Source organism: Galeopterus variegatus, unplaced genomic scaffold (genome assembly GCF_000696425.1).
Source record: "Galeopterus variegatus unplaced genomic scaffold, G_variegatus-3.0.2 Scaffold3753, whole genome shotgun sequence".
Classification (NCBI taxonomy): domain Eukaryota; kingdom Metazoa; phylum Chordata; class Mammalia; order Dermoptera; family Cynocephalidae; genus Galeopterus; species Galeopterus variegatus.
In genome coordinates, this window is record NW_007729864.1 from 72462 (window position 1) to 98778 (window position 26317).

Here is a 26317-nt window from a genome sequence, read left to right on the forward strand (position 1 = left end):
AAAAAAAAGAGCCAAAGATCTAGTTCTTGTAACTTATAGTATAGCACATTTCCTACCCTATATGATGGCCATTCATTAGTAAGATCTGAAAAGCCTTCATCAATTTATGAAAAGATTTTGTAAACAAGGTTAAAACTAAAAGTCCTAAAACTATGTTTTGAATCACATACATTTTTTTTCTTCTGCAATAGAGGTAATGCCGAAAAACAAATCAAAATTTTGACTTAACCTCTATCTCCCAGCCTCAGATGTGCATAGTGCTTTAAAACATTCCAAGAGGTGGGTATTACTATTATTTCCCTTTCTCAGGGAAAGAAATAAGCTCTGAGAAGCTGATTTGTTAAAAGTGAGGTGACCAGCCTGGATGGTCTTATGACTCTTTATGCCTCTATTTTATGTAGACCTCTGTCTACAATGTGTGATTGTTAAAAACAAATGAAATACATGTAAAAGTATAGTGACTGTAAAGTGATGTAGATGCACAAACATCAGAATCACCGAGATGATAAATAACTCAAGATATATTTTCAATTTATTGTCCAACAATTATTTTGACTATTTAAAATTATTTTATATCTCAGTGAGCATAAAAAGTCTATATCTATTAAATAATGTTTCAAAGAATTAAATTAGTTTAGGTGATGTGATTTTTGGTTACAGGTATAATATCTGCACAATAAATATAAATCAAGAAATGGGTGAGGCAATTCAAATAAACTATTTTAATTTTTCAAACAATATATGTTTTAATTGAGGAATACATATAATAAAAATCAATATTTTGTTTGGGAATAATAAGTATACAGTTCAGGAGTGTGATAACTTGTGAGGAATGGCAAGAATATTTGACAAGAAAGGGTTTACAGGGACTCTATCTATAAACACTTCTTAATAAATAGCTAAAAATTTACATTTATATAAAGACTGAGGGGAAATGAAAAATGATATCAAGAATGGCTTTCACTCTCTAAAAACTGATCAGTTATTCGTATAAACACTTCTTAATAAATAGCTAAAAATTTACATTTATATAAAGACTGAGAGGGGAAATGAAAAATGATATCAAGAATGGCTTTCACTCTCTAAAAACTGATCAGTTATTCTATTTTTCTAATAAAACTGTGATTTCAAAAGAAAAAAATAACTCTGATTCTGATTTCTCTAATCAGAGTTTGTGTTTTAAATCATTTAAGATATAATTAACTGTAAAAATGTAGAATATGCTCATTTCAGTGAAAGGTCTTAGTCAAACATTACAAAGAATGTCATGCACATATTATTTCACACTGGTGAAGAGACTTCATCACTATTCTAAAATCATCTTAGTTTTTCATTTACACTAAAATGTGCATATGTATAAAGTCTATCTTCATAGCTATATCATCCCTTGTATTTTAACTTTCTTGCCAAGGAGTTTAGAATCTTTTGAAGGATTAGTTCACTACATACAGCATTTATGGAAATTTGAACTATACTTTCTGTTGTTTTCAATACCCTATGTTCTTGTCTGATACACTCTGTAACATTTTAGGTTATGAGATTTTACTTAAACCAATGTTATCAGGAAAACAACCTAAAGATGACTAACTCTTAAATATAAGTTTAATGAGTTAAAATGAACAGATCAATTTCTATCATCAATTCAGAAATATATAGAGTTCTTACCTTTTTATATATGCCTTAATCCAATAATATAATACTTTGAAAAATTTCTATCTCAAAATTTCTTTGGAGGAAGGAAAACTGGTAAACATATATTTGGGAAGATAAATTTGCCATGTTTTGTGAATTTTTTATAATCTTCATTTGTCATTTTTCCAAATGTGATATTTAGATGGATGCTTGTCTCCTTTCTCTTGTGGGCCACCATAAAGTTAGCATTCAAGCTTCCTAGGATTTTTCAACTTTAGCACTATTAAGGTTTTGGGCTGGCTGTCCTGTGCATTATAGGATTTTTAGCAGTATCCCTGGTCTCTACCTACTAGATGTCATTAGCACCCCATCCCCACCTATAACAACCAAAAATGTCTCCACAGATTGCTGAATGTCTCCTAGAGTGCAAAATCACTCCTTTTGAGAACCACAACTCTAATAAATCTAATTAAACATTCTTAAACATGCAATTAAGATCAGTTTATTTCTTTTCCATACAAATTCTAGAACAGTAGTTTGCAAACTTTACCAAGCATCAAAATCACCTGGAAAACTTGTTAAAACACAGATTGCTATACCCCACCTTCCAGAGTTTCTGATTTAGTAGGTCTGGGGTAGTGCCCAAGATTTTGTTTTTCTCACAAATTTCCAGGTGATGCTGATGATCTGGGGACCACACTTTTGAGAACCACTGGTCTACAAATAATGTCCAGGAGCTGGGCCCAAATCAAGGTTTAACATGTATAAATAACCATTAAATAGATGCAAGAAAAACCTCATTTATACCTCTAATACTGGAATAACAGTACCTAAGCTAACTTCACCATTACTACTATTTGGTCTTAACTTAGTAAATCTCTCAATTTTATTCAGTTTATCCAGCTTCAGTCTCATTTGAATAAATAGCAGATAGCACACTTTGACATGTGTAAATATCTATTCATAGATATTCCTTGTTAATTTCCTCATCCAATATTTTGTAACTGCTTGCATTATTCTTCACATTTGACACTTCATAGCTTTCCTAAAGTACTTTTGGCCCTCTGCATCCATGGATTTCAAATCCATGGGTTCAACCAACCTCAGAAAAAAAATTCCACATAGTTCCAAAAAGCAAAACTTGAATTTGTCACATGCAGAGTACAGTGTGGAATCCATGCAAATGAAGTGATGTGTAGGCAATGGTATTAGGTATAATAAGTAATCTAGAGATGATTTAAAGTATACCAAAGAATGTGTATAGATTCTATACATATACTATGCCATTTTATAAAAGGAACTTGAGCATCTGCAAACTTTGGTGCCTGCAGGGAATCCTGGAACCAATCCCCCACACATATGAACACTGTATTTATCCGCATCAACATTGCCTCCCATCCTGTTATTACCTATTTACCACATCTTAGATACCAATATGGACTTTTACCAAGGCCATAACTCAATGAGTTATAATACATCTTTCCTTTTATTTGTCTTTAAAGACATAGCCTCACAGTACAGACATACACTTAGTTTTCTGTGCTTTCTCACACTTGTTTGGTAAGGTAGAGTGATCACTCAGTTTTCTCCTTTCTAAATAAAGAACAATGAAACCTGTTAAATTATTCTGAAAAAATTATATTAAGCATTCAAACTGTTAAAAGCTAGTGTTATTTTCATTTAGGTTAAAGCAGTTAAGAGTTTCGTAAACAGCCTCTATCTCTACTTTGAATGTGTGATTCTCTATTTGATAATTGAATTATTCTGAAAAAAATTATATTAAGCATTCAAAATGTTAAAAGCTAGTGTTATTTTCATTTAGGTTAAAGCAATTAAGAGTTTCGTAAACAGCCTCTATCTCTACTTTGAATGTGTGATTCTCTATTTGATAATTACTTTATTTATGGCATCTACTTAAATGCAACAAATAAATAAATTAAATTAAAGGAACCTAAGACATACTTGCGTAATTGTTGAGATCAAACTGTGAAAGAGCATCTACTTTTTCTTTGGGTTTTTTAGGACCTGGTTTAGGGTCTTCTCTTTTTTTCCCAGTAGAATCTTTGGAGTTCTTTTGTCCTGTACCATTAAGTACTCCTTCCTGGTGGTGTGCAGAGCTGCCATTGACAGGGTCAACACCAGTTGTGCCTGCAGACTGGTCATCAAGTGGCCTACAAAAAGTAATTTGAGATATTACCACCTCTACATACCTGAACCAAAAAAAAAAAGAAAGTCTTGCTGGTAGTTTTGAAGTTCAATCTCAGATAAAATAGCATCGGGATAAAAGACCCTTAACAAGCTTTAGTGATTTTTGTTGACTACAACCTCACTAAAACTGAGCTTCCTCATAGTGTAGACTAGCTCCCTCCCTTGAGTTCTTCCCAGCAATTAAATCCTAAAATTCTAATTACCCCCAGAAGGTTCTGTGTCTATCATATTATAAATGAGCTAATTGACATTGTTTATAGTAGAAAATTTCTGGGACCCAAACAAGTCCAAAGTAATCACAACCGAATCCTCACCTAAACTGGACAGCATATGAAAATAAAATTTTAAAAAAGCATTCTACATTCATACTACATATATGTTTTCTAAAAAGTTCAGATTTACACACTGATTAACATATTAAGGAAACCAACTTTAATATGGAAACGATTCACTTCACAGAGCAAATGTATTCTTATAGTTTTTGTTTCCTAACAGAATAATTCTCAGGTTTATTTATTTTTTCAAATTTCCAGGCAAAAACTAGTCATGAAAAATGGGTTTACTAATCATTTTCTTTCTTTCTTTTTTTCCTTGGTGGCTGGCTGGTATAGAGATTGGAACCCTTGACTTTGGTGTTGTAATACCATGTTCTAACCAACTGACTAACTGGCCAGCATCGTAGCCTGTAGCATTACTAAATATGAAAACTCACCAAGGGCCTGACCAGAACCTCAAACATTTGAAGAATGAATTCATTTCTTCTAAATGAGACTTCTGTGAAACATTTGTTTTAATTATAATCTGTCACTGCTATTTCTGCAGGTTCAAAGTTGTATCCACATGGCACAAAAATCTTCCTAAGTAGTTGAGATCTATACAGCACAAAAATCAGATCACGATTTCTCCTAAGCATTATGACTTGGAATTCTAATAGTTCAGTTATTAGTCAATGACTATTCTGTTCACTTATCCTGATTCTCTTGGACTTTTAAAGGGATGTTCAAAGATTGAGTTAAGCAGGTACTGAGGAAACATACCTGGATGCATCATTTCCTTGGAACCTTTCCTAAATTATCTGGAAAGCAAAAATATTTTCCCTTATCAGTACAGTAACCTGAAATGGTAAATATGTATAACTAAGGAACTCAGATTAATACAATACTGTCTAAATAAATTCTTATCAGCTCAGGCTGCAAACCTGGGATTCTGGTCTAAAACCAGGGCACACCATAAAAATGGTTGCTTACTCTATACCAGGTTTTGTTAAGTGTATCACAAAAATCCTCTCAGTAATCTTCATGTATTCTAATAAGTACTATTATTTTCTCCCCATTTTACTGGCGAAGAAGCAAAGGGGAGGCAACTAGAAAGTAGCAGAGCCTAGATTTGAACCTAGGCATTGAGAATCTTTGCTGCTATTTTAGTGTTTCCTGATACTAGAGAAATCAATTCTAATTTACTGTAACCAACACTTTAATATTTAAGAGGCCAAGTTTAATATAATTTAGAAAAATTGAAAAAAAAAATCTATTGTCATGGCATTTATGTTATTTGTGGCCTTGGTGGTTGGACAGAGATTATGTTTTCTGAGCCACTTTCTGGTTGGATCATTTACTGCAGATTTGCAACTTGAAGATGAGCTTGGAGAAAATACGTTAAGTGAATAAGCCAGGCACAGAGGGAAAAATACTGCATGTCCTCACTCATAAGTGGGAGCTAATGAATAAAGAAATAAATAAGTAAATAATAAATATTATGGATTGAATTGTGTCTCCCCAAAGTTTAATGTGTTGGAGACTTGGTCCCCACTGTGAAAGTGTTAAGAGGGTAGAAAATCTTATTATGATAATTGAAAGGCAGGGCCTTGAAGAGGTGATTAAGTTGATGGTTTAATGGTGGTCATGGGTGTGGTTCTGAGAGCTTTAAAAGGAGAGGGCATGAGGGGCTCATTTTCTCTCTCTGCTGTGCCATTTTCTGCCATGTGACACCCCTGAATTTCTGTAAAGGCACCACTAAAGAAGACCCTCACCAGATATATTCCCTGAACTTTGGACTTCCGAGCCTCTGAACTGCAAACAATAAATTTTATCTTCTTTATAAATTACCCAGTTCCAGGTATTTGTTATAAGCAACAGAAACGGACTAAAACATCCTTTCAGATGCCTGGGAGAGACCTTGCCAGCCCAATCTGATTTCTAGTGGTAGGATATCACTTAGGTACCCCTGCCTTTGTTATTTTCACTGTCTGGTCCCCTCAGGCCTCAACAATGTGATCTACAGACTTAAGGAAAATACAAAAGCTGGAGACCACTGCTTCAATGTCTACTAAGACTCCATTAAGTAGAGTGCTGTGTCAGTGTAAACACTTGTGTGGTTACAGCAAGCTCACCTGTGATGGTATAAATGCCAGCAACTGTCAATAAGATCAGGCTGGCCTGGTAAACATCCATCCTCCAAACTATCCTCAGGAACATGACACCATAGCAGATCTCCAACTGAAGTGAGTAAAAAGTCTGGATCTCACATACAGACCGGTTCCCGCTCACTGGCTGAGCGAGGTGCGAGCGCAACACCGAGGGTTGCGATCCCGTTGCCGGTCCCGGTCCGGTACGGGCGCGACACTGAGGGTTGCGATCCCGTTGCCGGTCACAAAAAAAGACAAAAAGGGGGGAAAAAAAAAAAAGGTGCAAAAGTATATCTAAAACAAAGTACTCACCCTCTCTTACCACTTTTTGATGGTGGGCCAGTTCTCCTTTCATTCCGAGGACCTGAGAAATTCCTTCCAGATTTGGGTGGACAGTTGTTCCCACGTCGATTCTGGCGATCTATTCCAGGTCTCTGACTAGAAAAACTTCTTTTTGCTATTTCCCTCTTTGGAGGTAAAGCATTCTCTCCAGCTTTTACAACTGCTTGTGAATTCAAATCAGTATTTTTTTTTTCATCCCTCTCTCGCCTCTCATTGAAATCACTGCTTTCAGAAGCTGTTTCCCATTCTTCATTTGCCTGATCTGAAGAGTTCTGATTAGATAAGTCTGGTGTCTTATTCCCAGAAATATCCCCAGCAGTATTAACTGGTTCTTGAACCACATTATTAACTATGCCATTTGTGGGAATTGCCACTTCATTTGTTTTTGAAGCAGCTTCTCTTTCTCTCAGCCGTCTAAATCGGGGAGGCTTATCCTGCCTTGGTGGTCGGGTAGGACGTTGTCTTCGGGGTCTCTCTCTAGCTGGGTCAAATTTTCGCTCGAATTTTGGAGGTCGTTTATCTGCTGGTATAGGAATAAATTGCTCATGTCTTCTTGGTGGCTCTCCATCCTCTGGTTTAGGAGTTTCTGACTGCCTTGGGTTCCACTGATTGTCCCGATAAGCAGGTCTTCGTAAGGTGGAAGGGCGTGATGGACGGCCTCCAGGATCCCTTCCACCACGTCTGAAAGTTCCCCCTCTGCCTCGCCTTGTAGGCTCTCCTTTAGGAAGGAAGCCAGGCTTAGATTTATCATCATCTCTTACATAAGGCTTGTCTAGTGGTCTATTATCTATTCGGACATGATTGTCTGGCTTGAAAGACTGCGGCTTTGTAGGTTTTTTGTTTTCAGACCGGTCCTCTCTTTTGGGAAGTTTGCCTTTGCTTAAACTATCCTTGTCACTTGCACTTTCATGAATTTCACTGTCTGTGTCAGTCTCTGAACCCCGCTGTCGTCTTCTTTTGGGGACGACTTCAAAATCGGAGCTCTCACTTCGTGTTTCACTTTCTTCTCGCTGTCTGAGAGGCCCTGAGGGCACATGCTCTGTTCTTGGCTTATTGTCTCTATACTGAGGATAATCTCGAGTGTGCCCTCTACCACCCCTGCCACGCCCTCCGTAAGAGCCTCTATAACTTCGACCTCTGGAGTAATATTCACCTCGGCCTCGACCTCTGTATCCTTGATCTGGAAACCAATCTCTATCTCTAGCTTCTTTCCAGTAAGTCCTAGGGGGTAAAGTTGATTCTTTTTTAACTGCTGGTCTTGAATCTGGTCGAGGCCTCTCTATAACAAGGTCTTTGTTGATGACTTTCTCAGGTTGTTTTTCTTCTTTGACTGTTGGTGCTGCAACAGTTTGTTGGTTTACAGTTTTAACGGCAGGCTCTACCTGAATACTACTCATAGGTTCCAAAGGTTTCTCAGTATCTAGAGATGCCTTTTGAGCCAGAGTTGAAGTTTCTGTTGAAGGAAATTTCTCTGGTTCTGGCTGAATCGGTGATGAGACTGCCTGTGGCTGAATTGGTGCTGGAGGTGGAGAAAGAAGATCCTTCTTTTCTGTCTTTTCAGGCTTTACAACTTTTTCAGTGACCTTTTCAACCTTTTCTCCTTCTTTCTCCTTCCTTTGCTCCCGCTCCTCTTTCATATCTCTAAGTACAGGTTTTTTAATGGGACCTGATCTTCTCACAGGTCTATCATTACCTTCTTCCCTTCTGTTGGAGCTTGGTCTCGGGCCCCAACGAGTTTCTGATTTAGGTTTATACACTTTTTCAGGTTTTGGTCCTTCTGAAGATCGTATAAAGCCATCCTTTTTTGGTTTCTCCTCTGACCTTTCGGTTGGTTCTTTTGAATCAATGCCTCTGCTGATTACTTTAGGAATGCTTACAGATGGCTCATTTCTTTGCTCCTCTGATTTTTGAGTATGGTTAGATCCATGGGAAACACTTCTTTTCCGGGCAGGTTGACTTTCTACAGCTGAAACCCGTTCTTCTTGAGGAGTGGATAGGGTCTTTTGATCAGGTACTTCAAAAGAAGCAGACTGATTTTTACTGTCAGTATGGTGAGGTCTAATGTCTTCCACAGATCTGCTTAAAAACTTTTGTACTTCTGTCTCACTTGATTCTCTGACAAAGTCTGCTTTTGGATGAGCCTCCAATTGACTATGTTCTACAGGATAAGCAGCAGTAATCTGTTCCCGGTCCAAAGCAGGTTCAGGCCTATGATGATGATAATTCAAAGGTATAACCAATAAAGCAATCTTTCCCACATATAAGTGCACAGCAAAATAATCCCTCTAATTTAAAAATATAAAACAATGGAACTTAATCATAAAGAGCAGCTATAAAAGGTGCATCATTATTAATAATAGCAAAGAGGTGGAACCAGCCTAAATGGCCATTAATAGCTATACACACATCTTTATCTCTCTATAAAAGGTGCAGCATTATTAATAATAGCAAAGAGGTGGAACCAGCCTAAATGGCCATTAATAGCTATACACACACAAGGAAATATTATCCAGGGATAAAAAAGAAAACACTGTCATATACTACAGCATGGATAAACCTTGAGGACATTAGTGAAATAAGCTAGTCAGGACAAATACCTCATAACTCCACTTATGTGAGGTATCTAAATGAAGGCAAACTCATCAAAGCAGAGAGTAGAATGGTGGGTGCCAGGAGCTGGGAGAGGGGGAAATGGGGAATTGCTGTTCCACTGATATAAAGTTTCAGTCATGCAAGATGAAAAAAAGTTCTAGAGATCTGCTGTATGACATTGTGCTTACAGTTAACAATATTGTACTGCACACTTAAAATTTTGTTAAAAGAGTAGATCCAATGTTATTATTATTATTTTTTTNTATAAAACAATGGAACTTAATCATAAAGAGCATCTTTATCTCGCTATAAAAGGTGCATCATTATTAATAATAGCAAAGAGGTGGAACCAGCCTAAATGGCCATTAATAGCTATACACACACAAGGAAATATTATCCAGGGATAAAAAAGAAAACACTGTCATATACTACAGCATGGATAAACCTTGAGGACATTAGTGAAATAAGCTAGTCAGGACAAATACCTCATAACTCCACTTATGTGAGGTATCTAAATGAAGGCAAACTCATCAAAGCAGAGAGTAGAATGGTGGGTGCCAGGAGCTGGGAGAGGGGGAAATGGGGAATTGCTGTTCCACTGATATAAAGTTTCAGTCATGCAAGATGAAAAAAAGTTCTAGAGATCTGCTGTATGACATTGTGCTTACAGTTAACAATATTGTACTGCACACTTAAAATTTTGTTAAAAGAGTAGATCCAATGTTATTATTATTATTTTTTTTACCACGATTAAATATAAATGAAGGTCATTCCTTAAAGAAAAAGTTAGACCATGCTGATGTGAATATGTAATCCATCAAGACTAGGAATTTCCACCTAGAATTAAAGAGTACGTGGAGTAAGTCTATCTGTCCAAATTAATTACAAATAATTGTAAAACATCATCATAAAATATACTCCTTTAAGGGCAGAAGTTCTAACTATATGACTATAAATTATTAGAGGTTACCACCAATTGCCTGCCACTTCAAAATAACTCTGTAAATCAGTATTTCTCCTTATCTTGCTTGGTCTTAGAAATTTCCCAAAAGATACCAATAAACAAATGTCTACCATTTCTCACTAGAGGAAAAATTACATCTATGCTTTACCCAGACTACATAAGAATAGTAGATACATTGAAATTTTTTCACATCTAATCTACAGTTAAAGACTTGCCAATCTGAAGATTTACCAATGAATTCCAGTATCTAATTCAATGTACAGAAATAGGTTACAAAATGCCCTAATCAAATACAGAAATGGCAGAAAAAAAAATACATCCAAAGATGAATGAAGGACACTAAAAATTAGGAAATCAGATTTATGGCTCAGTCCTAAATCGAAATGATCTTCAAGGACACCATACGGTTCTCTTTTTACCACATATTCTATTCAGCAGATGGATAATTTTAATAATTTATTACCTTACATCCTCAGGATCTTCTGCTGCCTTGGGAGTAGCTGCCTGCTGAGGCTCAGAATGAGGATAGGGATCTGACCCCCACATCACACGAGGCTCAGAGAGAGAAACTGCATGATCTCTTGCAGATCGAGTTATATGCTCAAATGACTCAGAACTGTTTGGTGATCCTTCCATCTGGTCTCTTCTCATCAGTGGCTTAGGAGGAATCATTCCTGTAATAAAAAAGTCCGGAAAAGGATGAAATGAGAAATACAAAAAAAAGAAAAAAACAAAATCATGATAGAAGTAGAATATAGATTATTAATTACTATTTGGAATTTTTTGTCGAGTAGCCAAATCAATCAATCAATCAATCAATCAAGTTGTGATTCTTGATCAACTTTTAATTACCCTTAAATTTTCCTCTCTATGATCTTGAAAACGGATTATCTGGATTTATTCTGATGGATTCTATAAAAGACTGCTAATTCATTTTTTTTTTTTTTGTTGTTGTTAATCTATGAAAAAATTCAAGTGTTAGGCTGGTGATGGAGGAAACTGAAAAGCTGGTATACATAACATACGGGCAAAATTCAAAAGCTGAAACACTTCAAAAATAAAAACAATATAACTAGTAACAGATACTGGTAATAAGACAGTGAATAATTTCCATCTAGAAGATTTTAAATAATACTTACAAAACAAAAAAGAACTAGTATTTTGGGCTTGTAAAACAATTGGTACAAGTGTCTGATACTTAACCACACTGCAGTGAAAGAAATTTACAAAATTTTATGATTAAATATCTGGAGGCCTGGGCCAGCCCGTGGCTCACTCGGGAGAGTGTGGTGCTGACAACACCAAGGCCATGGGTTTGGATCCCTATATAGGGATGGCCGGTTGCTCACTTGGGAGAGTGTGGTACTGACAACACCAAGGGTTAAGATCCCCTACCAGTCATCTTTTAAAAAAAAAAAATCTAGAGACCCTATTTAAGTTCTTACTAGATTACAAGTCTCAAAAAGGGTTAAGATCCCCTACCGGTCATCTTTTTAAAAAAAAAAAATCTAGAGACCCTATTTAAGTTCTTACTAGATTACAAGTCTCAAAAAGAATTAAGACTATGCTAATTTCGATTTACCAGGATGAATAGGTGGAATGTCCATAGCAGGTCTTCCTGACATCATTCGTGGGTCCATGTAGGACTGCATCATGAGCCACCTTGGATCGAAACCCATAGAAGCCAAATGTTGAGGGTGAGGTTGCATGGGCTGGTAAAGAGGTCTGTGTGGTGGAGGAGGGACAGTACCACTGGATGGCTGTGGAGGAACAGTTTGTGGAAGTACACCTTGTTGTTGCTGCTGCTGCCACTGCTGCTGTTTCATCTGTTCCTGAAAAAGTAAGATCCCACATCCTGAGATTTCAGTTCCACATGATAAATGAATATTATCAATCATTATTAGAAAATAATGATCTTTTTTGAATCTCTGAGAGAAAATTAAGAACTCAAAAGATATTTTACAGAGAGAGTCAGCAAGATAAAAGAACAAAGGATAAGTTACAACATTTAGCCTTACATCTGACTTAAGCAACTATTCATTCATTATACTGCACAATCCATTTTCTAGAAATAAAAGACGGTATGTATAAATGAGAAAGAGGAGAAAAATGACATAGATGGTCAATATAAAACCCACATCAAGAAACTTTTATTAAAAAGGAAGAAGTATTTCAAGGGAAATTTGTGTGTTTTATGTATTTTAGGTTCCTTGTAAAATTAATTTCTCAGACTATGCTGTAGATTGACTGAATTGTGCCCCCCTAAGTTCATATATTAGAAACTTAATTCCTACTGTAATTATTGAGGGTGGGATATCCTATTACGGTAATTGAAAAGTGGGTCCTTGAAGAGGTGATTAATTATACGACCATGCGGTAGTGAATGGATTAATAATAGTGGTCAAGGGCATGGTTTCTGAGGGCTTAAAAAGGAGAGCACATGAGGAGCTGTCTCTTTCTCTCTGCTCCAACATTTCCTGTCATTTGAGAACCCTGGGTCACTGTCACCACCACCAAGATCCTCACCAGATGGTTTCCCTGGACTTCGGTCTTTCCAGCTTCTGAAACTGTAGGCAATAAATTTCGTTTTCTTACAAAGTACCGAGTTCCATGTATTTTGTTATAAGCAACAGGAATGGACAAATACAGATTTTTAAACAATATGCCTTTCAATCACATACATGGTAAAATGTTTTTCTTATTACCTGCTGCCTCTGAAATCGTGGTGGTAAAGACTTCTGAAACTGTTTGAAATAGCCAGATAATATAGCAGGCCGAGGTTGAGACCCCGATTCTGGTTCCGTTTCATGCAGCACTTGTGTGGTCTCCTTTTCACTGCGATTGCTGTCTTGTCTAGTGAAAACTGGTTCCTCCTCTGCCGAAAGAAAAGGTGAAAGATAATGGTATTCACCTATGGATTTTTATAGAGGAATGAAATGATTAGACTGAGGTATAATATATGTTAACGAGAAAGAAAGCATTCTCAACACTCAACATTTCAGGGATGTTTATTCATATATAAAATTAGAAAACATGGCTCTAGTCCATATTTTATATGGCAAATGCTATCTTAATACAATCACTTTCACTTTGATTACATATATTAAGAATACACAAACGCCCACAGTATAACTAACATGAAGCCCTTTGTAAAGTTTATGTAAGAATGAATAAGACTAGCCTACCTTTATTACAGCTGTTTTCACTTTCTTGTTTTTCCACCACAGGTGCTAAAGTAGGTTCTTTGGGTTCAATTTTTTCCTCCGCTTTCTCCTTTTCCTTCTCCAGCTCACATTCCTTTTCCTGTTCTTTCACCTTTTGTAGTTCTTTTTCTTTTTCTCTCTGCCGTTCTAGTTCTCTCTCTTTTTCTTGCTTTCTTTCCTTTTCCATTTCTCTTTGTTTTTCCTGCTCTTTCTCCAGCTCTTTCTCCTTTTCCAACTGCTTCTCCTTTTCTTTTTCCCTCTCCTTTTCCTGTTCCTGTTCTTGCTCTTTTTCAAGTTCTTTCTCACGCTCACGTTCTTTTTCTCGTTCTCTTTCCCTAATTTCCTCTGGAGATGGTTGTTTTTCCACGATGCCAAGTTTCTCATCCAATCGTTTCAGTTTCTCTGCACATGCTGCCTTCCTTTGTTCCTCCATTCTTCGCTCTTCTTCTTCACGTCGTTTACGAGCACGTTCCACTGCTGCAGAAATTTCTGACTGTTGTCGTCTTCTTTGCTTCCATATTTCATCTTCATCAGGTACTTGCTGCTTGGGGGGAAAAGGTCTTCCAGGTACTGACTGTCGCTCTGGAGGTGGATGCTGAAACATTAAGATAAGCTGAACTGTAAGAACTGTATTTCTGGTCAACATGGGCATGGAGGTGGGGGGAACAAATCTCACAGAAATGTCAGAAATTTTCCTGCTGAAAACATATACATTAAAATGAAAACAAATAACATGGGGAAAATATTAAATCTAGATAATTCATCAAACTAAGATCAGAATAATTAAGCCAGCCATCCAATGTTTACTAAGTATGTACCTATTTATTGAGCCAGACATTGTTGCTCACTATTTGTTGAATAAAATCAAAAGTACAATACAACACTGACTCTCAAAATCTAAATTTAGAGACAAAGGAAATTCAGTGTGAATGCTTTATAGCAGCTGCAAAAGCTGAAATATTGAAAAGGGAGAAAAAAAGGCCATAAATATATAAAATGTCAGCATGTGAGCCCTGAGAAGATTAAGGTATGAAGAAAAAGCAGAGAGCCAAAGAAGCAAAGTGAAGAAGACAGAGACAGTGCTGCTAATGACACCCAAAGGTGAAGACATTCCTAAAAATAGGCACGGATAGAAAGAGTTCTATCTTTAGACTGAAAGATCTAGAAAAGCATATCTAGAACCCATTGTGGAGAGTGGAAAGATCACCAGGGAAATCCAAGTTTCAGTGATTTAATTTTCATTAATGTGTAATGAATCAATGACTACAAAGTTTAAAATCACTGCCAGCAACTATGCAAAAACAAGAATTTAAAAAGCACTTGAAGAATATAAAAGAAAAACAATTTTTTAACATAATGATTTTAAAAGAAATTAGAGTGAAGAAACATTAAAAGCCATATATAACCCAGCAAGAACCCATACAAAAGATAAAATAACAGTGTGATGAAAACACTTGGACTGAATATTAAAAAAAAAAAATTAATGCAGACTACCATTCTCTAACAGTGCTTTCATATGTAAACCTTAATCTCTATGGTGCTGAGTTTCCTCATCACAGCTCAGAGACAAGCTGAAAAACTAAGATAATTCTATAAAAGTATGTAATTTACATAGTAAACTCATAAGTATTTTTTAAAAAGTAACTTCACAGAAGTATAATTTACATAAAATGTGATGCACATATTTTAAGTGTACAGCTTGATGAGTTTGGACAAATGTTACACTTGTGTAGCCACTGCTCCAATCAAGACAGAGAATGTTTCCATCACTCCTCTGCCCCAACCGTGGCCCCGAGAACCTCAAACCCTACCCTTAAGTAATCTGCCTTTTCTAGAATTTCATATAAATGAATACATAAAGTTATATTTTCTTCTGTGCCTAGCTTCTTTTGCTCAGTGTAATGGTTTTAAGGTTATTTTGCATATCATTGGAGTTTGGTCCATTTTATTGCTGGATAGTATTCCTTTATGGGTACAATGATTCATCTATGATGAACACGTGGATTGCTTCCAGTTTTTAAACTATGGATAAAACAGTTATGAACATTCATGCCTAAGTCTTTGTGTAAATGTATGTTTACATTTCTCTTGGATAAACAGCTAGAAGTGGAACTCCTGAGTCACATGGTAAGAACTGCCAAACTGTTCTCCAAAGTGGTTATAAGGCTTTACAGTCCCACCAGCAATACATAAGGCTATCAGCTGCTCTATATACTTGCTGACGCATGGTATCATCACCTTTTTTAATTTTAGGTGTATAGCAAAATTTCACTGTGGTGTTAATTTGCATTTCCCTGGTGACTAAGGATATTGAACATCTTTCCATGTGCTTATTTGCCATTTGTATGTATTCTTTTATGAAGTGAATGTTCAAATCATGTTGTTGGGCTTTTGTATTATTGAGTTGGAAGGCTGTTTTTTTTTCTTTAAATAAATACAGCCTATATACAAGTCCTTTGTCAGATGTATTAGGAATACTTTTGTGACAAACCTTTGCATTTTTTTGAAGATGTTTTTCAAAAGTCCAATTGACTAATTTCTTTTCTAGTTCATGTCTTCTTTTGGGTCTTATCCAAAAAATCTTTGTCAGCCCTAATATCATGAAGACTTTCTGCTGCATTTTCTTCTAGATGTTTTAATTTTAGCTTCTATGTATACAGAAATGCTATAAAGAACATTCGATGGTTAAGAGAAGAGGGACTGGTGGAGATGATGGTGATGTTGTGATATGTGCAGCTATCACAGTAGGGTGATCGGGGAAGGCCTCTGAAGTAGTAATGTCTAAGCAGAGAAACTGAACATAAGAAGGATCTCAGGAAAAGAGCGTCTTCTAGTTAGAGAAAAGAGCAAGTAAAAAGTCTTGAGGATGAAATAAAAAAGAATAACAAAAAATTTGTGTGGCAAGAGGGAGAACAGCAGGTGAAATCAGAAAAGGTATACAGAGAACTGAAGGATCATGAGAAATACCTAAGCAAGGAATGACTGACCTAATATTCATAGTTTTAAACAGATCACACCTACTACAGGAGAACTTGGGATGAAAGGGGCAGGTGAGCAGGCAGCATAAGAGGAAAGCAAGATTTGTTAAGAAACAACTGAAATATAACGGGTGGTAGCAAGTAGTCAGTGTATGGATATATTTTGGAGGTAGAAGTGACATAATTTGCTGACTCAGAAAGCTAGATGTAGGGAAAAAAAGAAGGAAGAGTTAAAAGTAACTTGCAGGTTTCAGCCTGAACAGGTGAATGATAATGCCATTGCCTGAGATGGGGAAGACAGGGGAAGAAGCAGGACTGTACATATGTGGGAGTAGGGTGTGTGTTATAGTTTGTACATATTAATTATGAGATATCTACCAGAGATCCAACTGGAGATGTTGAGGTGATAGTTGAATACACGACTCTTAAAGTCAGGGTAGGGCTAGAGATATACATTCAGATGTCAACAGCTCATAGATGAGATCCCGTAGGGAAAGAATACAGATTTAAAAAAAAAAGATTCAGAATATAGCTCTGAATTCCCCAATACCCAAAGGTATAGGAGGCCTAGAAGGAATACCAAAGGAAGAAAGAAAGCAAAATGGTATCATGTTTCAGAAGCAAGAAAAAAAAAGTGTTTTAAGGATGGAGAAATCAACTGTGTGTTAACAATGTTACTGAGATTAAGTAAGATGAAGACAAGGGAACTGGATTTGTCAAGATAGAAGTTATCATTGACTTTGACAATAGTTTCAAAGGTACAGTGGGAGAGGAGAGCATGCCTGGAGAGGGTTAATGAGAGAATAAGTAGCAAAAAAGACAGTAATTCAAACAGCTTACTAAAAAAATTTTACTTGATGCAGAACAGAGAAATAGGGTAGACACTGCAGGGATATGAAAGGTGTGGTGGGATGGTGTTACGGAAGGGTTTTTTTTATTTGTTTTTCTTACTAGATGGGAGATAATATTATGGTAAGTGATAGAGGTTGGGATCCTGGGATCAAATAAAAGGGCTGTCTTTAGTAGCAACGACAACAGGAAGGAAGTCCGAATACACAGGCACTGAAGTGGGAAAAACAAATAGTTATCCTCCTAGGCGCCTCTTATTCTCTTAATGAAATTAAGAATATAATTATCATCTGAGAATAAAGATTGAACAGATGAAGAGGAAGACATGCAAGAGACACGATGTAAAATGTTAATAATTGTTTCATAAAAGTTATAAATAAAAAACATATATTGCCTTTCTATCAAAAACAAAGTCAAATGAAACACAAACACCATAAACCAGCATTTAGTTAAAATTTACCTGTTGTGCAAGCAACTTTGGAGGTGGTGGCAGGTGTGAAGATGGTCCACGTTCCTAGTATAAAGAAGCAAGAATTGTTAAAGCATAATCAGACAAGAAAAAAGATATCTACTGGAAATATTTCTGAATGTACTGATTTTCTCAATGAAACCGCAAGGACAAACCATTTTGTCCTTTTCTCTTTTTTAATAAAAGCACATCACTCACTGCCCAATTACTTTCTATAGAATCACTCTGCTGCTTCGATAAGGTTTCTCAAATGAACTTTGCAAACAGTAGATTTTAGTGTAGGAAGTCTGGAATTCTGACCCAGGAAATCTCACTGGGGAGGGGTGTACCTCTAATTACTAAATTTTATTTATGTAAGTACAATCCTTTTCCTAGAATTTTTTTCTAATGGCAAACTAAAAATATATGATTCATCTACAGAAACATCTAAAACATGTTGAAACCAGATATAATAAATGGAACATTCACTTGCTTATAAACCAGCATCACAAAAATATCAAGACATTAAGATATGTTCGATGTATTCCTCCACTCTCTCATGAAAAAAGTAAGAAATTTTCATTCCCCATTATGCCAATTAGTAAAGTCATACACAACAATAATCATTAAAGTATCATTTGAAAAACCTTTCCTTTTCAGGGCTCATAAGTATATTTTTCAATGGCTCACCAATGCCTTAAGAATAAAATCCAAATTCCCTTATATAGCACAGAAGATTTAACAAATGGTTCTTACATACCTCTCTCCCATATCAAAGTACTTAGGATTTCTTGGATGTGCCATGCTTTTTGATCCATAGCACTTCTCTATTCTGCAAGTGTTCCCACTGCTTGGAATAGCTCTCTTCCCTTTGTTTACTGGCTAATTCCTGCTTCTTTAAGTATTAGCTCAAGTATCAAGTGTTTTGCAAAGCCTTTTGTCTTGACTGAATTCTTTAAGAACTAATGCACTATGTGCATTGTCACACCACTTATGACACTGTATTTTAACTGATGCTTACTAGCTTTTTTTCTCCTTTCTAAGAGACAGTCAGCTACCTCCTTTTAGCCCCCTGAAGGGACTAATCTGTTTTGTATGCATTTAACATATATATGCTGACTATACTCTGATTCGGTGCTCTTGAAGGTAGCCCTTTTTTATTCCGAGTTTGTAATACAGCTCTTGCTACCCATTACCTTCTCAGAAGTGGGATCAAGTATTATCTGTTGCTCACATTTTCCCCTTCTTTCACAATATTCCTCAAAAAATGGCTCAGATTTTTTAGATCTCCACACCCACTATGTGTGATCTCCCTAAACAGAGAGACCCTAAACAGAGTCGTTAGGTGCCATTTTACACCTAACGACTGACTAGGATTTATTAAGTACTCAGTAAACTGTAAAGCACTAGTGTGCCATTTTACACCTAACGACTGACTAGGATTTATTAAGTACTCAGTAAACTGTAAAGCACATCAGAAATGTTTAATTTGGAAAAACAACTTTATCTGTCCATTTTGACGTGACTGAGCTATTATAAGGGGAAAAAAGGTGAAATTTTAATTTGTACTTGATAATTTTAGCTACTACAAGGGTACTACAAAAAGTTGTGGAAAGATTCATATTATCTTTTAATTCTATTTTTCCATGAACTTTTTGAAGTATCCTCTGTATAGTGACAATTTCTATTCATGTACAAGAAAAATTATGGTACAGAGTCAGGGCTATTCAAGAAAAAATACACAGTTCCCCTTTTCTAAGTCCCTTCTAACTCTATGATTATAAGATTAATTTATCCATACTACCTGCAATGACAAAGATCTCCATAAGTCCAACAAACCTGATTAAATGAAGGTCCTTTCCCATAGGGGACTTTTGCTACTGATGGCTGGGCAGGTATCTGAGAAGATGATTTAGTATTGCAAACTTCATCTGCTTCTTTTCGGTTTTCATCGTTTTCAGAGACTTTTGAAACTTGATCCTCGCTGAAGAATCAAAACGTAGAGGAAATAAAAACGTGGACAGACTGTATCCTAAGTAAATGCATTTTCTCTATGTAAAAAAAAAATTATTTCTGTATGGTTTCAGGGGAAAAATATATAAAGGAATGATATGGGTTTGTGATCTAGCGATGCTAATTCATTCATTCAATAAATATATACTATGTATCTATAATGAGCTGGGGACTGGGCATGTTATCATTACAAAGCATAAGGTGCAATACAGTAGTTGTCAAATCTGGACACTTACATTTGACACACAACCTGGCAAAATAATATAAGCCAATCATTTTCTATCTCCTTCACTCAGATAATCTCATATAAATGCAACTGAGTAATATTGGAAATATTATTTAACTGCATTCTAATTTATTCTGATTTAATGAAAAAGATAAATCAAATTACAGTATTTCTTAAAATTGCAGCAAATCACAGGCATCTCATAAATGATCATGAAACTGTAGTTTATCAGTGCCATGGCTGAAAATCTATACTAATATGTGCATGCAAACTCCCGTGTATTTTAAAAGCCCAAATTTTATGATACATGCGCCATATATTCCTAACTCTGATGCCCCTATATTCCAGAAGAAGGAAAAGAGATAAAAAGCTGCCATTTCCCAAGGCCCTAATGCTGCTTGCTAAGTTTAAAAATATCAAGGACTTGAAGCAGCTGTAGTAACCAAAGGAATTATTCTCCAATTTTATAAATATGTATCAGGTCACGTAAATTGCAGTTTAAAATGGTCCCCAATACTGACTCTCAAAATATCTCCAATTAGATGCCAAGCATCTAAAAATCTTTTTTTAAAAAAGTATGTTCTTAACAAACATCAAACCTTAATTCCTTGATTAGCTGTACTGTATTAATTTGGCTCATTAATCACCCTCCTATTCAGTAAAACTTCTTGGAAGAGAATGTAGAAATTCTATAAATAAGGAACAAATGTCTATCTATGAAGCCTCTCTACATAAATAGCTAATATTATATCAACAAATTCATACTGTTATAAGAAAAATATATCACAACAACATACCTGTTATTCTCTTTAGGACTAGTACTTCCTTGCTCATCATCATCACTGAAATTCAGCTGTTCCGTGTAATCTACTTCCATCTGAGCACCTATTACATTAAGGAAAATTCAGAATGATTGCTTTACAGCTTCTAACAATTTAAAGTGCTTAACTAATTTTGCTTCTTACCTGCCCAACCTTCATCAGCTTCAGCATCTAGGTTATCAAATTTATCAAGCTCCTTCAGTTCTGATGCACTAAGGATGGACGGCCGTTCAGGCTCAGAGGCCCATGAAGGTGGTGGGCCTCTTCCTCGAAGACCTCTAATGAATGGGAGGTCATGATAGGAAAAGACACAAAGTTTTAATGACACTAAATTAGAAGAATATTAGAAGATTGGAATTTAGTTCATTTCAATTCAATATTAGTGTTTTCTACATCAAGATTTACAGAATATTTTGTACTGACACGTGTATGAAGAAATTAATAATTATACATAAATACAGGACAATACATAATTCTTATGTAAATATTTAAATAGCTGACAAGGTTTTAAAAAAATCCTTAAAGATTTAAAATAGAAATACATGCTAAAGAATAACAAGATGATTAAAACTAATCTCAAAATATGTAACTAAGAAAACCATCATTTATGAGGATGCTTAAGTCTCGCATAAGCAAAAAAAAAAAAAAAAGGGGGGGGGGAATCATTAACATGGAGAAAGGAAGAAGGGAGAAACAAGTGTCATCAATTTTAAGGCTCTGATTTTCCATTTTCAGAATTTTATGTCAATTAATTTAAATTTAAAAAATGAAGTATTAGCATTTTTGTTCTGTCTTATTAGAACCAATTATTAGTTAATGGCAATTGTACTTTGAGGTCAGAAAAACCAATCGATCATCACAATTCACTCTTTCTTCAGAAAATATTAACGACCATATATATTCCTTGCAGACTTTAATCATTTAATACTCTTACTTGTTTGTTTCAGATAAAGAAGGTGGGAATCTCATGGGACCATGTAGAGGAGGATATGCCATTCTTGGATACTGCTGAAACATCTGAATGAAATAAAAAAATTTTGATAAATTTAGCAACCCAGTCATATAAAAAGAAATCAATCTGACTAGGCCTGCAATTATAATTTACAGAAAGAATATATAGATCATCATTCACTCTCAATAACAAGCCATTTGCAAGACCATTGCCTCCAACAAGTCTTTACAAATAGGGGTAATAATTATGGCATATAATATGAAGAACTTCTGTATCCCATTAATAAAATTACATAAAAATGATTGTGTAGACATTAAAAGTCAAAAAAGATGACATTTGTACACACATGCACCCCAGAAAACTGCAAAGCCTTAACCGAGTGAGAATATTTGAAAGGCAAATAATGTGGGCCTTCATCCTAAAGCAGGAGTAGACTAATTGGAGGCGGATTTGTTGATGAAGAGAAATTCAGTTCAGATAAAAGTAAGGGATAGTCCATAACCCAAGGTAGTGAGGGAGGAGGGGGATAGAGAGCTATTTTGGATTTTCTATGGGTAGGGCACTGGTGGGTTCTCAGTTAAGTTACTGCATAGATGATAATATAAACCGAGACCCAAACAAGTTAAGGTGATCTCATTGTGGAAACATGGCTTTGAGAAACTAAGTTTAGGAGAAGACATAAGATAAATTATGAAGACAAATAGTAACACCAAGGGATTCATCCCATGATGTGAAAGTGAAGAAGTGTCTAGGAGTGCTTGGTCATTTACTATTTGCTTATATCCAGGTCAAATTATGCAAATATGAAATTGTACTACCTTAAGTACATGATTTGTATCCTGAAATACAAGATTAGATCTTCTAAAAAAAAATAATTGTGTGTTAGATGAGGAAATTACCTTACACTTGCAGAAAGACTGTTTTTATATGAGCATGTCTAAAGAAGAAATTTCTCCTATGCAGAGATGGGGAAAAGTTAATTAAGTTAGGTAGCAGCTGAAACTCAACTGGGTAAGCCTTGTGTTTGGGGAATACTCTGGATAATTTTCAGTTGCATCACACTTCTATACTGAAGTTAGTAAATACACTACTGGAGGCAATGTTCATGGGTAACACTAAATTAGGTCCTTCTTCTAATCATTTGGTCATAAAGATTAATTTCATGTGGTCTTAAATGCTTAAAATTTAGGAATTTGCCATAAAATTAACTGTAGAAACAATCTTTAATTTCTCAATATAAAGTAGTGGTTTAAAAGTATTCTTGTTTTTGTTAATTAGTGGAACACATTATTTGAATAAAACCATTGATGAAACTAAACTGGGAATTAAGCCACTTGTCTCTTTCCTTCTCTGTCCTGCCCTACTACCATACCCAAAATTCAAGGGTCATTGGAAGCACAATTTGAAAACTATTAGAAGTAGTTGGGTATAAATCATTTTTCAAGGCCAGGTCAACATATAAGATTTTTATCATACTCCCAAACTTCTTGTTAGCAAATTATTTACCAAGTAATTATATTTGATCATTTATTTCCCTCCACTGTTCTAGAATGATTTAAAAATAATACAAAGAAGAAATAGAAAATATGGTGGATATTTAGAACTTGAATACTTAGGAATTGAACCACAAACTAAATAAACTTAAGATCTAGGTTTTCTTCCCTCTGAAAGTAATGAGTTTTCTGAAAAATGTGAATTCATTTACCCAGCCACATGTATCTTGCCATATTACTCATAGTAGGCTGAAAGCAAACAAAAGAAAGGAGCACTAAATCTAATTAGTAGTTTATAGGAAATACAGGCTCAGAAGTACATATTAAATGAAACTGCAAAGACAGAATCAGTTAAATCCTGATTCTGAGAAACTCCACAGGATAACACAGAAATTGTAACAAATAAGTTCCAAAGAAAACAAGAGATGGAGGTGCCCATAGACAACAAGATTCTTAAGAGAACTATGAACCAATCTCAAGAAACAAATGTCTGGATCCTAATTATGAGATAATCAGAAAAATTGGAATATTGACATGATATCTGGGAACATTAAGAAATTAGTTTTCTTTCTAGGCGTGATAATGGCATTATAGATTTCCCCCCAAGTCTTTATTTATGGATGAAATAATATATCTAGGATTTGCTTTGGTAATCTGAAGTGATGGGAAAAGAGGCGGATTTTCAGCACTATTATCTTTATCTTAGCAGATGTTTAAAATTTCCCATAATAAAACTTAAAAAAATTAAACTACCCTAATAAAAACTTTAGAACTAAAGCAGATAGTCTTAAACTTTTTGTACCTTGAACCACCTCTTTGGCCGTCTGGTGAATCCTAAGGACCTTCTTTCAGAAAAATGTTTTAAATTCACAATATAGAACACATAGTATTACAAAGAAGAATAATGATACTACAATTGTATCACAATATTTTAAAAATAAATTTGTGAAATGGTAATGTATGTGCTTATTAGGTCACTAAATAACAGGTGGGTCTTACCGTGGGTCTAATAACTATTTTGAAGTAATGTTGAATAAAATGTGATATGAAATTATCTATGATCCCTGTTAATGATAAAGACAGAGGTACTGCTGATACTCCTGTGATTTGTTTCCTGTAGTCATCATTTTAAAAATGCTAATTTTTAGTTAAATGTTAATGAAAATAAAGACCTAAACTTTTCCCCATCCCAATTCTCTCCTTGGACCCCAGATCAAATGATTGCTTATTTAACAATACTTACATAAGGAGGCATCATAGCTCTGTACTGGGAACCAAGGGCAGGCTGCTGTCCATTCAGTTTAGCCTGTGGAGGACCACAAGCTATCCTCTTTTCCACCACTTTGAGGATATCACTTTGCTCTGATGTTCCAGCTGTGCTATCATCCTGGCCGGGAAGCTTTTCATCTTGATCAGATGAAGAAGGTGAGCCAGCAGACTTACCTCCATCTCTCCAGCAAGCAACATCTGGTATGGAGAGAAAAAAGGAATAAGAAAAAAATCTGAAAATGGAACAGAGTGAAACCAAACTAGGCACATTTCAAGAAAATGTAAACAGGTAAACACAGTGAAGGAGTGGGGAAAGTTTAATCTAGGCCCTACTAATGCTTTCAAGGTGTTTAGGTGAGTAGTGGCTTCCCAAGCAGAGGGATGCATCTCAGCAGGTGCCACCACAAGCAAATAATCAGGTCAGGGAAGAAAATAATAGAACCTCTCTATGAAGCTTAATCAATATTTGATACAGAGATTAGAATCAGTGTTCTCATTTGGTCCATATATCAGATGGTTCTATTTCAGGGTAAGATACCTGAAGTCTCCTGAGGAAAGAAAGTTGGCAGTTCTACAACCAGGAAGGATTGATAGTGATGCTCTAACTCATTTGCTTTCAGTCTACTATTCCTAGTTATATGTGCCCAGGTGAACAGATTTAGCGACATTATCTGGTTCAACTACATTTAACCAAATAAAACAGCTATTTTTTTATTTTTTAAACAAGAAAACCCCATGTGATAGCCAGCCTCCAAGATGGTCCAAATAGTCTCTACCTCCTGGTATTCACACCCTATGTAGTCCCCTCTCACAGTGTACCAGGGTTGGTAACTGTGTAACCTGTCGAATATGGCAAAAACAATAGCATATCCCTTCGAGATTAGGTTATAAAAGACTGTGGGCTTTCATCTTGGTTGGGGGATTTCTGTCTCTCATCAGTTATTCTGGGGAATCCATGTCATGAGCAGCCATACTGAGAAGCTGACATATTGAAGAGCCAACAACTAAAGAGTGAGCTTGGAAGTACAGCCCCAGTCAAGTCAGCCTCAGATGCCGGCTTCATTGAAGCCTTGTGAGAGAGTCCCTTAGCTAGAACCTCCAGGAATCCAGGTATTCTTGGATTCCTGATCCTCAGATACTGTGGGAGATCACAAGTCCAGTTCAGTTTGTTGTTTTATGTTTCCAAATTTGTCATGCAGTGATAGACAATAAACTAGTAAAAATTCAACTGAACCAGAAAACAGGAGAGTTGCCACATCTATTCCCAGTATGAATTCATCAACCACATTATGATAATTAAAAAATAAAGATGATAGGCCGGCCTGTGGCTCACTCGGTAGAGTGCGGTGCTGATAACACCAAGGCCACGGGTTCGGATCCTATATAGGGATGGCCGGTTTGCTCACTGGCTGAGCGTGGTGCTGACAACACCAAGCCAGGGGTTGAGATCCCCTTACCGGTCATCTTTAAAAAAAATAAAAAAAAAATAAAGATGATTTATTTAGATCTGATAATGAGCGAAAAGAAAAGTGGAATGTATCAGGTTATTAGAATATGGATTTATAAACATTGCTGTCACAGAGGAACGTCCCCTTGTATATAGGATCCTTTGGTAATGACATTGTGATGCTATCATAATTAATAAGACATTAAAAAAATCTCTCAAACATTTTATATTTCTATTTTTAGTTTTTGCTTTATAATGTAGACATACACAAAGTGTCCCTTACTAGCCAAAATAATGTTTCCTACTTTGAGTTCAGAAAGCAAGGGATCACTGAATATTAATTGAGTAGTAAATAAATGCAATTTATACGTATACTTTATAAATAAATAGTTGTATACTGGGGAAGCATGCTCAAAAACTTTTACTATTGTTAAAAAGATCAAATATGAATGTACACATATGAAGTCACCTGGCGT

General features: G+C 35.7%; 1 protein-coding gene across 10 annotated transcripts in view; it reads right to left on the reverse strand.

Annotated features, from left to right (window-relative positions):
• PRRC2C (proline-rich coiled-coil 2C) overlaps positions 1 to 26317 on the reverse strand; it is a 64403-nt gene that overhangs the window by 33894 nt on the left and 4192 nt on the right. For all 10 annotated transcript variants that reach the window (XM_008585904.1, XM_008585909.1, XM_008585905.1 and 7 more), the window contains exons 5-16: positions 24369 to 24592; positions 21615 to 21697; positions 20825 to 20958; positions 20657 to 20744; positions 19460 to 19604; positions 17633 to 17686; positions 13328 to 13940; positions 12848 to 13017; positions 11725 to 11974; positions 10606 to 10816; positions 6557 to 8794; positions 3595 to 3803 (exon numbers count right to left, since the gene is read on the reverse strand). In XM_008585904.1, the coding sequence (XP_008584126.1) occupies positions 3595 to 3803; positions 6557 to 8794; positions 10606 to 10816; positions 11725 to 11974; positions 12848 to 13017; positions 13328 to 13940; positions 17633 to 17686; positions 19460 to 19604; positions 20657 to 20744; positions 20825 to 20958; positions 21615 to 21697; positions 24369 to 24592 (4419 nt within the window). The remainder of the gene's footprint in view (positions 1 to 3594; positions 3804 to 6556; positions 8795 to 10605; positions 10817 to 11724; positions 11975 to 12847; positions 13018 to 13327; positions 13941 to 17632; positions 17687 to 19459; positions 19605 to 20656; positions 20745 to 20824; positions 20959 to 21614; positions 21698 to 24368; positions 24593 to 26317) is intronic.